This window comes from Zootoca vivipara, chromosome 5 (genome assembly GCF_963506605.1).
Source record: "Zootoca vivipara chromosome 5, rZooViv1.1, whole genome shotgun sequence".
Taxonomy (NCBI): Eukaryota; Metazoa; Chordata; class Lepidosauria; order Squamata; family Lacertidae; genus Zootoca; species Zootoca vivipara.
Window position 1 is genome coordinate 83,448,855 of NC_083280.1, and position 14,657 is coordinate 83,463,511.

General features: G+C 43.3%; 1 protein-coding gene across 6 annotated transcripts in view; it reads left to right on the forward strand.

Moving 5' to 3' along the window:
• Positions 1–14,657, forward strand: part of LOC118096077 (calcium-activated potassium channel subunit alpha-1) — a 550,308-nt gene that overhangs the window by 488,054 nt on the left and 47,597 nt on the right. For all 6 annotated transcript variants that reach the window (XM_060275027.1, XM_060275028.1, XM_035137303.2 and 3 more), the window contains 2 exons: positions 5,708–5,932; positions 7,985–8,177. In XM_060275027.1, the coding sequence (XP_060131010.1) occupies positions 5,708–5,932; positions 7,985–8,177 (418 nt within the window). The remainder of the gene's footprint in view (positions 1–5,707; positions 5,933–7,984; positions 8,178–14,657) is intronic.

Genomic DNA, 14,657 nt, shown 5'->3' on the forward strand with positions numbered 1-14,657 from the left:
TTGTTAGTCCCCGAGATTGATCCCTGGGGGGTACCTGAGGTATTTCTGGGGCCCTGGTGCGAGTTGCCCCTGGCGCCCCGAAAGGACTGCCTCCCTTTAAAACACGAAATTCCCGGGTGCTGACCCAAACACTTTTCGCATTCGTGGGAGTACTTACAGTTGGGTCGCTGGCAAAGGCCCTTGTTATATTCCCAGCAAACCCTGCGTCGCGGGTCCCTCTTGGGTTCAAACCTGGTGGACCTAGGTGGATCCGTATGTTTCCTTTCCACATATGGGACTACGTGATTGCTCCAAAAATGCTGGTGGCGCTGATCCCACCTGGTTTTTGGGTTTTGCGAAGCATTCCTACGGAAGTCTTCATCGTAATTCAGCGCAGCCGCCTCCCCGGCCATCCTGTAGGCCATCCTAACATCAGCTATGTAGGCCATCAGGTGCATTGCCCTTTTTGGATAAGCGGCTGTTATCACTGCAATCCAAATATGCATTCCATCCAGCCAATTTTCGAATGTGCGGTCAGCCCGCGGCGTCCTACGTCTGCGCCTGCCATACTCTTTTCTCTTTTCGCCCTTTCCCAACGTATGGGACAATGGTAAGAGGGTGAAAATGTCTATAAAATCGCCATTCAAGATTTTTTCCCTTGTTTTATTTGATAAATGGGATCCTAGAATGATATCCGTGTCTGAGTTGGTAGAATACTTTGATTCCGGTATCAAAGCACCATCCCTCCATTCTAACGTCCCCTTGAAACCCTTACGGTGGGTGCTGGCTCTCCTCTTATGCACCCACAAAGGAAGACCCATCTGATCCTCTGCAATCCCCCAATAATCCTCCATTGGGATCTCACCATCAGAATCAGACGTACCTGAGTCATAGGAGTCGTCATCCCTAGCTCTCTTACGCTTGTCGGTTTTCTTCTTCGCCTTTCCGCTCCGATGACGCTCTTCTCCGTCCCGCGACGCCGCTTCGCCACTTCTCACCGGCCTGGAGTTGTCATCGTCCCCTGATGTATCGGAACCCCCAGCTTCCCCTTGCGCCACTGGTTGTGCGGGCTGGGCCCCTTGGAGACCTGCAATAGACTGTGAGGACTGCCCGGGCGAGCCTGCTGCTTGAGCCCCGGCCCCCAGGCTATGGGCGTTGGGAGCATTGGATCGCGCCTTCTGCCCCCGTGTCCGTGGGGCCTGGCTCGCAAAGCTTCCAGGCTCAGAGCTAGAGCTGGCAAATAAGGAAGCCGAGGTGCCCGGCGACCCGCCCCCTGAAAAATAAGTATCTAGGATACAATCCTGAGACTCGGCAGGCTCGACCTGCGACTCACGAGGATCATCCTGTGTGGCCTCAGCCGCTGGAGCCAGAGATTTTGCGATGGCCGCCAGCTGTTTGCACACATCAAGCTGGGTCTTCTGAAGAGTGGAGACCACACGTACCAAGGCCTCAGTCTTGTCCTGTGCTGCAGGACTCTTGGAGGGGGCCGAACCTCGCACACGCTTGGGTGCCATTATCAAATTGCAGCTAACAGAGTTATATATTTTGCTTATCACCTGACGTCCTAGCTACTTATTCAATTATTCAGTATTATTATTATAATTATATATAATTTGCTTATTATTTATTATTATTACCCTGTTTTTTCCCTATTTATTATTATTTATAATTATTTAATTGTTTTATTTATATCTTTGTTTATTTTAGATATATATATATATATATATACGGGCTTATAATTGTCAGGTTACCGATTTAATGCTATTATAATGTATTCTTGCTATGCCTCACCACAGGGGGACGAATAAGCTATTTATATAAGCGAAAGACAAATCCCAAGTAACTCAGCTCAGCAAAAACTTTTGGCCTCCGCCGAAAAGATCACCTATAATGCCCCGGCAGCGGGTTGGACCGGATGACCCTTGTGGTCTCTTCCAACTCTATGATTCTATGACCCTAATTAGTTGCTCCTAGATACACCACTGGCACGCACACAGCTAATGCTTAGCAGGGGGTTGTTCTGGAAGGCCCCCGTGGACTCTTCCAACTCTTATGATTCTATGATTCTATGATTATAATTAGTTGTTCCTAAATTCCACTGGCCAGCACTCAGCTAATGCTTGGCGAGGGGGTTGGACTGGATGGCCCCCTTGGCCTCCTCCAACTCTATGTTTCTATGCCCCTAATAAAAGACCTAGTCGACACGCGGATCAGAACAAGCCAACCTGTTCCCAAATTAGCTTTAAAACAATGGGCTCAATCAAGCACTGTAAAACTGATGAACTGAATCAAAAAACTGGATGTGACCTTGCCAGGATCGGTTAACCAGCTCCTCCCTTTACAGTAAGCAACTATGGAGAATATCACGGATTAATTAATTGCAATGAATGTAAGCTAACTACAATAGATGCAAATAGAATCAGGAATCAGGAGGTAAAAATAAACTAAGGTAAAATTAAGGGTAAAATAAGTAAATATTGACAATGAGCTGATACTACTGGCAACGACAAATGGTACTGTTAATGGCTAAGGTGAGACTGCTGGTAAGGCAAGTAACCCGGTAGCCACCCTCGAAATGGCTGCCGGGCCTATATAAAAAGAGACCTTTAAAGTGGCTGCCTGTTCTGCACTTAAAAGAGACCCTCCCAAAATGGCTGCCGGGCTTGTATCCGCACTCAAAATGGCTGCTGGGCTGTATAAAAGAGACCCTCTCAAAATGGCGACCGTCCGTAGAAACACGTGGCCGCACTTAAAATGGCTGCCGCACCTTCCCGCAAGGAGGCCCTCCCAAAATGGCGACCGCCAGGAGACCCGCCTGGCCACACTCCAAATGGCTTCCTTCCAAGCCAAACACCGGGCTAAAGACCGAGGGATGAATGAGCTGGGGACTGAAGCTAAAGGAGAAGATGCCCAAAATGGGGGGGGGGAAGACTGGAAAGCACTCACCCGGTCCGCGATTGCGTCAGGAGCGACCTCAGACCTCACCTGGAGAGGGGAGAGGAGGCAGCCGCCTCAACTCTGCTACCCACACCACGGCAAGGAAAAATTCCTAATCCGCCTCCTGCCAAGAGCGCTCCTGGCTGGCCCCCAGATCCACTGCTGGAAAGAACCTTGCTGACTCTAGCGTGGCCAAAGCAAACTGCGGCTGGGAACTGGCACCGTTGCAAGGCTCCGCGGCCGGGCTCCGTTGCAGGGCTCCGATGCCGCCTGCGGGACCAGCTGACGGGCGCACTCGGTTAGCGTGGCCAAAGCAGGCTGCGGCTGGAAACCGGCTCCGTTAAAAGGCTCCGCTGCCGGGTTCCGTTGTAATGCTCCGCTGCTGGGCTCCGTTGCAGGGCTCCGATGCCGGCTCCAAGCGCACTCGGCGAACAGCTGATGAGCGGTAGCAACACCGCTTGCCGCTCCTAGCTTCCGAGGCCGCTCACAAAACCTGTAAGAAAAAGAAAAAAAAAAAAAACAGACAAAACGGGAGCAGTACGGAAGGGGAATGCAGCCTAAAGCTAAACCTAGAGGCAAAAAGGCCACTTCTTAAACTAAACCTAGCGAAAAAAGTTGAACTGTTCGCTCCGGCGAACAAGGGAGAAGAGAGGTCGGCTTCCCGCCTGCGGGGAGCTTTAAAACTGCCGGCTCCGCCCCGACCATTCTCATTGGCTGGTCGGGGATGACGCAGGCGGGAAGCCACCATCGCGTAGGGGCTGACTTGCAGCCCCTACGCGGTGGTGCAGTCGGTCTGCCCACAACGCCGCTTCCGTCGCAGGCGCGGAAGCGGCTTTCCTCACAAATGCAAAAAACAAAACAAAACAAAAACATTCCAAATCCCATATCCACAAATCTAAGTAATTGAATGGGCCTATGTGGGGTAAGCCAAGCCTTTAAGTTAACTGTAACTGGTCCCAAGCTGTTGAGGACTTTATATGCAGGCAACTGCCCATTTACACAGGGGTTGTGTTTCCAAGGCACCATCTGCATTTAGCGGGATGCATGTAAGCCTGCCCCACCCGCTTCCAGTTCCAAAAGGGGGCTCCCCTGGGGATTCAGGCATGGTTCTCTCCAAGATGCCAGGGATTTTCTGCATGCATAAAGGTAAAGGTACCCCTGACCATTAGGTCCAGTCGTGGACGTCTCTGGGGTTGCAGCACTCATCTCGCCGAGGGTGCCAACGTTTGTCCGCAGACAGTTTTTCTGGGTCATGTGGCCAGCATGACTAAGTCGCTTCTGGTGAACCAGAGCAGCACTTGGAAGTGCCATTTACCTTCCTGCCGGAGCGGTACCTATTTATCTACTTGCACTTTGATGTGCTTTCGAACTGCTATGTTGGCAGGAGCTGCAACCAAGGAACGGGAGCTCACCCCGTCGCGGGGATTCGAACCTCCTACCTTCCGATCAGCAAGCCCAAGGCTCAGTGGTTTACCCCACAGCGCCACCCGCTGTATCACTAAGCTACGGTCCTTTTTCTAAAGGATGAGATAAAGGTGGCAAGTGCCCCATAATCCTCATTACAGGTGTAGCAGTGTTAAGCCAGGATTGAAAATGTTTTAGGATAGATTTGAAGGGGAGAAGGGGGAGAGAGAGAGAGAACACCACATAGCCCCTCCAAGAGATGGAGGAGCAGAATTACAGAGGTACCTCGGGTTATATACGCTTCAGGTTACAGACGCTTCAGGTTACAGACTCCGCTAACCTAGAAATAGTACCTTGGGTTAAGAAGTTTGCTTCAGGATGAGAACAGAAATCACGTGACAGTGGTGCGGTGGCAGCGGAAGGCCCCATTAGCTAAAGTGGTACCTCAGGTTAAGAACAGACCTCCAGAACGAATTAAGTTCTTAACCCGAGGTACCACTGTACTTAATATTCAAACAGTCATACGTTGTATATAGCTTTGGGATAGGAGTTTTGGGATTGCCCTGTAATTGAAATCATTATCTGTAGAATTTTGCGGCAGCTGATTGAGATTGAAATCATCTATTTAGTTTTGCTCTGTGTGTCCGCCAACAATGCAAACATGCGAATGGCAGTAAATAATAAATACCGGTAGACATGCGGGTGTTCGTGCACACTCATTCCCTGGGTGGTTGCTCACTAAACTGACTAAGGGAGAAGACATGGGCTAAGGCTACTGTTTGCTGTTCCTTGCTTCCTATGCCACTCTTGCAAGGAATAGGATAACGGTGATCAATGTGGTGTGTTAGTACAGCAGCAATGGTCCATCAATTCCCATTGAATATCAGATTGCTAGCAATAAATCATGCATTAAACCCTAAGTAATCCCACTCAATTCATAAGATTTATATTAGGCTGATTTAGACATTTCCTTTTCTGTTGAGGGATCAGACTCCTGTGAATGATTCCTATGTCTGGATATGCTTGAGAATATACTGCATGCTTGGCGTTTGTTCATCCAAAGGTGGACCCTGAAATATGTGTTTTGTAGAGAATCAACTATTGCTTGTCACATATGTCAAAGTATCCCACACCCCATCTGGGTATTCTGTTGAGCCCTGTTCATGTAGACCCCTTGAATTCTGTGAGGCTTACCACCAGCAAAATGAGTATAGGAGGCCTAAATATTTAATTTGGAGAACACCTCTCAGCTTCCAAGGCCAGACTTCACACACACACACACACACACACACACACACACACACAGTTTGTTTGTTTGTTTGTTTACCCCTCCTCCTAATTGTTATTCTTTTTTGTCCTCCTTACTGACTTTGTTTTGCTTTTCCAGACTCGAAGTGAAGCAGCCATGACAGTGTTAAGTGGCCATGTGGTGGTTTGCATATTTGGTGATATGACATCAGCGCTGATTGGACTAAGGAATTTTGTGATGCCATTAAGAGCCAGCAATTTCCACTACCATGAGCTTAAGCACATTGTGTTTGTGGGCTCACTTGAATACTTGAAGAGGGAATGGGAAACAATGCATAACTTCCCCAAACTCTCAATATTGCCTGTAAGTACAAAGCCCACCTCTTTCTTTCTTTCTTTCTTTCTTTCTTTCTTTCTTTCTTTCTTTCCTTCTTTCCTTCTTTCTTTCTTTCTTTCTTTCTTTCTTTCTTTCTTTCTTTATGCTCCAACTGAACAGAACCACACTGGCTTTCATCTTGGGCTTCCTCTTTTATAAAAACTCGTATTCGGTTATAGGCCTCAGGACTTGGCCTTTTCCCTGTTTGTTGTCTCTGTGAAAACTAAGCCCTGAGAGACCTTATTAGAAGAAATTTGCCGACGTGCTCAGTCCCTCGTCAAGGATGAATTTCAGCTGCTATCAAATATGTTAGCTATGTTATCTATTGAACACTTGCTTGAGTGCCCTGCATGCAGCCAATTTTGATGTTATGATTTTTTCTGACAGCATGACAGTCATTACTTATGGCATTATTTATGCCTATGAAACCTTTGGAAACATTTTTGTATTATTTGTCTATCTACCTAATCTATCTGCATCCATAAAGACCTTTTAAAGGCTGGCCTGCTGGCTCTGCTTTATTTAACAGCCTGACAGTGGCATTTCATCTTTTTAAGGAGGTATACAGTCAGAAGATATGAATTTCTTTCTAACACAATGAGTCCTGAACTGAAAGGGCCCCAATTCTTCACTACTTGGTGTTGCCATTTATGCCTGACTGCTAAGATAGTGCAAATTTCTATTAGGTTGCTGTTTACACCCAGCAAACAAGGTGCAAAGCAGCAAGAGAATTGCAATGATTTCCACATCAAATGCTTTGCATTAATATTGTCTGTTTTCTTTTGTTTCTTCTTTTCTGCCTAAAAGTAACAAGGCTTTAAACCCAGCTTGAAGTGTGAAATACTTGTCTATCCAAGTTGCTTGTTGCTTCTCAAAGCTGCAGCTATCACAAGTGACCTTGCTATCCCAAAACACAAGGCAACTAATAATTACTAATGTATCACTCTATCATGCCTCGTTTCTCCAAGGTGCTGGGCATGTCTAAATGCACATTCCTGTGCTACATCCAGGGCGCATCTGTCACATTTTCAGATCTGTGTTGGCCATCAACCCTCATCCATGCAACATTTGCACACCACTGTGGCTAGGAAGGGAATCATTCTAGACTGTAAACACTATACACTGGCATACATTGTGGCCTGCCATGTGGAAGCCCCCTCAAAACACTAATATTTGATCATGCATCAAGTGGCTTGCATAGCACACTGACATTTAGCTCCTTGCTGTGGTCCACATGCATTCATGTGTCATTGCATCAGGAAAGGCCCATCAAAGAATTGATGTCTACCACTTGGAACAGTGAAGTGGATAAATGCATTTCAGTGGCCATTTCACAGGAGCCAGAATGTTATGAGCATCCCTTATTCCCAAATAAACATCGGTCCGAAACTTATACACATCCATAAGAGCATTACAAAATGTTGCTACATTCTGATGGGTAATTTTGCTTCCAGAAGAATAGGCACTGAGACGATTCCTGTTTCTTTTTAAATGGTTCAATCACACTGTTTTAAATGACAGTTTGTTGAAGTACATGGGGTGGGGGCTGACTAGAAAATAATTACTGTTTGCTGGGTATCGCTTCACCTAGTGTTTGTCTTCCTTGCATTTGGGTGTGCAGAGCATCCTGCTTAGAGCATTCTTCCCCCCAGGTTTAGCATGGCCCAATGTTCAAGATACTTGAACACACCCCTTGCTTTGCTTGGAAGGCAAGAACTTGCCACAGAATGAAATCAAGGCAATTCTGAGTTGCAGACAAGATGCAGAGCTCTGGCAACATTCCTGCTTCTTGTTTGTTAGTAATAGCTTGACTGAGTATTGAGACTTAACGCTAAAATGCTGCCATCAGCACCAACTACCCTTTAGATTAGCACATTCCTTCTATTCCCTGGCACATAGTTAGACCAGCTTAATGTCAGAGCATAAAAAAGATACTTGTTAAATAATTTCCCAAAGCTCCTTCTCAGTATTTAATTTGTTTTTTTTCCATTTCTTCCTCCACCTCCCTCCCCTTTTCCTCTCTCTCTCTCTCTGCCGAAGGGTACACCATTAAGTCGAGCTGATTTAAGGGCTGTCAACATCAACCTCTGCGACATGTGCGTAATCCTGTCAGCCAATCAGAATAATATTGATGATACTTCGCTGCAGGACAAGGAATGCATCTTGGCGTCACTCAACATCAAGTCTATGCAGTTTGATGACAGCATTGGGGTCTTGCAGGCTAATTCCCAAGGTAAGAACTGCCCTATAATACTTCTCTATAGTGCCTACAGGGGACAGGACCTGGCAGGAAGAATATCCCTCACTCAGTAATTCAAAGGGACCTTACATCAGCTTGCTTGACAGTTAAACCTGCTGATTGGTACGATGGGTTTTAAAGGGACGGTCGCAACACCACACTGTTTGCACACATACACAAAGGCAAGTTTTGGCAATCCTAGCAAGGGAGCGAAAATGGACTGAGTGGTAGAATTTTATTTCATTCCACTCTCAGATGGGTGATTGCTAAATCTGTAGCATTCTGCAGCCTCCAAGTTTATAGCAATGAAGTCACATTGCTACACATCACATAGCCAGAGGTGGCTTGTCCTCACGCTGGATGCAAAATGGGATAATTGCAAATGTTCTCTGACAAGGGTGTTTGCTTTGTCCGCAAGATAGCAGCCAAGTGCCACACAGCACAATAATAACACCTTTTAAATAAAGATAATACTTTTTAAAGGCGGGGGAAAGAGAGAGAAAAGGGGGAAAGAATGGAAGGTTTGGCTTCATAGAATGCACATGAAGATTCTCACAATTTATTTACAATTCTACATGAATGCAGTCCTTTTTTTTGACCCCCACACTATTCACCAATGCTATCCCAAGGTTGGATAAAAACACTTATGAAAGCAAAACAAACACCCTATAAAATGATAATGCACAAATAAGACTGGGCATTTCCTGTGCGCTTCCTATCAGATCCCATTATTGCAACATAGGAAAAAGCAAACCAATAAGAATTATGCAAAACAAGTAAAAATATCGGTATTTTGTGCATTTGTTTTATATGTGTTTTTGTTGTTTATTACGGTATTCAGGTTGCCTCTGCTTTCCATCCTATGAAATGATAGATATATTTTTTTAAAAAACTCCACCCTCTGCTAACACTCCAGAAGCAAACCCAAATATATAAGGCTCAGACTGATATATCAGAAGTGGATATAATAATTGAAGTTTTGATGAGACACCAACAATAGTATTCGTACATAGTAATTGTTATTGTTTTCAACATCCCACTTTTATATTCAAAACAAAGTTGCTTATATCTATGCAGCACATAGGCCAATACTGCCCTGTGCAACCTTATTTATTCTACTTCCTGGTTCCTCAGAAAATATCAAAATAGAGATTGCTTAGATATTCCCACTTCAGTGCAGAAAATCCAGCGTAACACTGAGAAACTGATGATTGCTTGTGCATGTGGTCCACTCTCAGGTACATTGTAATACGGGGTGGAACTCACAGAAGACACAATAGTGACATTCATGAGCTGCAGATTGATTATCCAATCATGTAGAAGTTACCAACAAATCTTCCATAGAATTATTCCGTTTTACATTGCTTATACATATAACATGCGTCCCATTCTTTTATTAATTTTTTGGTCTATGTATCCACATAGTTTGATTTGCTACTCTCTTACTGATGGAATTCCCTCCCCCCCCCAAAAAAATCTGCAGCTATAAGCATCCTTGCCTCCGTTGTCACATATAGGAATACTTTCTTTTTATCACCAGGAATATAATTTGTAATTAAGCCTAGAAGAAATGCTTCTGGCTTTTTAATAAAGGATATTTTAAACATTATTATTATTTATTTCCTCATATATATATTATTCCAGAATTGTTTGATACATCCACACTCCCACCACATATGATACATTGTTTCGGTTTCTTTCTTACATCTCCAACAAGTATTGGTTTTTAATTTATAGATTTTTGCCAATTTGTACCACTGGTATAGCATTTTCATTAAATTCTCTCTGATTGTATAACATGCCGTAAATTTGATATCATATTTCCATAGCTTCTCCCAGTTGTTCCAGCCGAATTGTATAACCTATATCACATGCCCACTTAATCATGACCTCCTTCACCTCTTCATCCTTTAAATCCCACTCTAATAACAGATTATACATTTTGGATATATTCTTTTTAGAATTTTGTAATAATTATTTTGATCCTTCTTTTTCAAATCCTATTATTTTGTCCTGATTGAATATTTGGGTGATTTGGTGATATTGCAGCCATGCCCTATTATCTAAACGTACCACTTCAACATTAGGAATGCTTGAGGAATTGACTATTTGTGACTAGCCTGATTTGCACCTCTGAGGCTAACGTGCTGATCAGATCACAGTTACTGGTTACTTTTGGATTTCACATTTTGATGCAGTTCTCCACTTAAACCAATGCACAAAACTGCATATCTTACAATAAACAATTAAGAAATCTTGACATTGGGAGAAAACAAATTCAGGACTGCGTTGAGTGAAAAGATATATTTAAATATGAATTTTCATACAGATCCTTTGAATTTATAAACTTCACTGTAATACCTAACTTGATTTATATGTGGAACTGAGAGAGGCCAGAAACAGACTGTTCTGTTGATCTACAGACAATCTGTTCCTAGGTCACAGTTTTTAAAAGCCCCTGGGCAACAGTTCATGCTCAAAATTTGGAACAAGCAGTAAGCCATTTGGCTCTGAGTGGGAATGGTGCTGAGATACTTACTCTTTAAAATTCCAAAGTACCCAGTAAGGAAACACTTAGTTTCATGGAGGTTTGTGCCACTTACGTGTGCACTACTTCTGATCTCGTTATTGTGCTTTCACAACAGAACAGTAGATTTTCTTGAAGGATCTTAAATACCACGGTTCACATTGTCAAAAGCAATTAGATCAAAGGGGTGGCATAAACATTGCTGCAAATTGTATTTGGAGTGACAGTTTTCTCTGTGAGATGCAGTTTTAGTGTAGAACCCAGCAAAAAGCCCTTCTGCGCAAGCCCCGGTTGAATATTAATGTCAATGGGGGGGCTTGCTCAAAAGAGCTCCCCCCTCCCCACACATCCTGTCCTTAATATACAGGAAGCACAGTGGCAGCAGCAGCAGCAATATATATATGGTGATCCTATTTCTGCTGATCAGCAAAGAGTGCCTCCACTTTGCAGCTCCTTACTGGCGACTAAGTGCTTTTATTTACAGAGCCGGCTGTCACTTTCCTTTTGCTTAAAAGTTTGTGCATTATTTATCCTGGGAAAACATTTCAATTCACATCATTTGGTACAAACCCTGACCCATTGCTAGGCATAGCTTTCTGCTTTAAAATGCAAGGAAGCTGAAATTGCACCAAACACAGTGACAGTGGCCATGGAGGGCCACTTCCTCCTTATACTTTCTGCCCAAGCTTCTATGCTTTTAACAACAGATTGATACCCATAAATATCTTTAGACAGAGCCTGGGAAAGCTTCACCTGCTTGTTTTCTGTAGATAATAACATTGGCGGCAATCCTCTGGCCATATGAACCTGAGGGTTTACTCATGGTGACTTCTGTTTCAGTGTATCTGAAGAAGTGTGCATGCACACAAAAGCTCATACCTATGACAAACTTAGTTGGTCTCTAAGATGCTACTGGAAGGATTTTTTTTTAATTTCATGTTTACTGTACATCTCAAATATAGACAGAGAGATCAAACTCAAATTAGTTGATGAGGCAAGCAGTCCACCTGATAAGGTTATATCACATGCCAATTTTTCACTGACAATACATCAGTTTTGTTGAGAGGTGTCAGGAGAAAGCAGCAGAGCTAGTGGTTAATTTCTGTCCCTCGCTATCGAATCTCAATGTGCTGTCCTTGCTTGTTTTGTTTCCACAAATCCTATTGCACCGGGCCTTCCCTCTAGCTTTTCACCACTTTTTCTAAGGGACAAACTCAATGTTACATAGGAGAGACATCAACAGTCTCCCAAGAGTTTTTCTTTTATGGAACAGCTGCCCTGGGAGGCTGCCATTTTAAGCAGAATAAAGGGGGGTGGACAGAGTCTCCTAGTCTACAGAGGACAGTTCCTATTTGAAAAGAATCTGCCTATTCCAAGCCAACATAAAACATAAAGACCCCTAAGAAGTTGAGAACAGGGACATTGACGTTTGCCCAGTTAGCACCTAACCAGCAAAGTGAGCTGCCATACCTGCTCACTTGGCCACAGCCCTCCCCACTATTGCATTGAGATGCATCCTATTTCAATTACAGCCATCATTTAATAATATGCACCTTTTTATTTGTTTATATATTTATAAATTAGCATATGTAAAGCTGTATACTTTTTTGTGGGTGTTTTTTTTGGGGGGGCATGTCTCCTGCCACTTATCTATTCCAAATCACCTGCCCCAGCTGTAAGAGAGATATGGAAATACAGGATCCCACCCAGCCTTCTAATGAGCAAGAAGGACATAGAGATGGATTTTGACTGAGCAAGGAGCTGAGTTGGTTAACCAACCTCTCCACTCCTGCCCTCAGTCATATCTTCAAAGGCTGCTCCCCACACCACCCACTCCCCAGTCTGTACCCCTACCAGCATTATTCTTGAGTGTTTTTGCCTGGCCGGAATGTGTCCTTGAGCTCTGATAATAACTCTTGCTTGCCTGGATGGAGGATTAACCTCTAGTTCTGATGCTGTTCTGAATACCATTTCCTTCCTCCTCCTTTGCCTGCATATTTTTTTGTCAATTACATCACAACATGCCATTGTGATGTGAGGTCACCTGATGTGAGGACTCCATAGCAATTTGTAAACAGAATGTAGTAGGCAAACTAAGCTGAAGACTGTGAGGGCAAAGGAGGAGGGAGATGGTGCCTAGAAGTAGCCACTAAGAGAGGGAACTAGTGGGTGCCAAATAACATTCAAATAACACCTGGTGTTAAGTGTGAGTATTTTGCAGTGATTTGGCTGCACTAAATGTACTATTTTCAATGTAATATCAAAATCTTAGAATATTTGTTCCAAGTATTTAGAAGATTTTCTCTAGGTTTGAAGCATTTAAAAAGCATTGCATAGACTGAACTGGGGGACTGGTATCAGAGTTCTTCATCTTTTTGCTTTGACTTTACTTAAAATTCCAGTGGAAACAGTTTTCCTGCCCCTGCCGGGTTACTTACCCTCCTCTGTTTGTTTATACTCCCCACCTTTTTTTTTTTGCTAAATGAAGGCAGAGGTGTGCCTATATGTGCACCCTGACAAGTTAAACTGCTTTTATATGGATTTCTGAGCACATTATATTATTGTATGATAGTGAGGGAATCTGTCCCAACCATAATTTGTCAGTTTCACCTCTGTTAAACCAGCCCAAAGTTAGCTGGGTTGCCATCAACTGTTTCAACAGCTGTTTAGAATCTTAACAGTTTAATCTGAGGCGGTAAATCATTGTCAAAGCGAAATAATCATTTCAAAGACGTTTTATAAAGAACAACAGGGTTTATTCAGGCTTTTCAAATGAGCATTAAGGAACACCTTTGAAACTGAGATTAACTAAGCAAACTTAAAACATAGTCCCATCTCCTATCTAAAATCACTTCATAAGGGGGGGGCGACCCTTTGTAACATGTCTGAGAAGCGGGGTTCCATTCTTCCCCCTTGGAAAAAGACTAATAAATAGGTTGTGTGTGTTTTTAGTGGCGAATTATTTCAAAAATTAATGTGAAACATTCAATAGAAGAGCTGAGTATCCACAGATTGGACTGATGAATCATTTTCTTTGCTGATTTAAGAGGGACAGCAGAACATTGGGAACTGCGAGGATTGATGGTGGCCTTCGAAATTTGCTCCACATAATTATCTGCTTTAACTATAGATGTTGTAGATAGAAAACATGGCCCAGAATCAGTCAGTTACAATAATAATAATAATAATAATAATAATAATAATAATAATAATAATAATAATTTAATAATGTATGAATTGCCTTTTAAATGCCTCTCAAGATTATTTTCAAACGTAATACAAACAGCAAATAATAGTTTTTAAAACTGGAAAAAACATGAAGATAGGTTTTTAAACAATACACAATAAACAATGTAGCTTTCCAACAGGTTCTGTAACCACTGCTCGAGTCTGAGCAAGCTTGAGAAACAGACAATGTTCCAGTAAATATAATTGCACTTAAACTGAAAATACACATGCCACACAGTTGCATGTATGTTTTACATAGGATTTTTAAAACTACAGGAGGTCACAGTCATTAGTGGGGGGAAAGGATCTACTTAACCCCTTTTTCCTTGGCTGTTTTTTTCCTCTTCTGCTCAAAAGCATACAAATACCCCAACTGCAAACATGTGGGAGCCATTTGTCCACAATGAAAGTTTATGTTGATTCAAACTGCATGCAAGTGTGTGAGTCCTTTCCACAGAATCAGCATCCTTGAGGCATAGCTGCCAAGTTTTCCTTTTTCTCATGAGGAAGCCTATTCAGCATAAGGGAATTTCCCTTAAAAAAAGGGGATAACTTGGCAGCTATGCCTTGAGGTACCATTTCTTAAGTGGGCAAGGCCAAGCCTTTTACTCTGCTCTAAATTTTCACAGCCAAAGGGAGGCTGAGGCTTGTCCCTTAGTTGATTCTTGTACTTAATTGCCAGCAACAGCATGTGCGAACTGACTCTTGTGAAGATGACT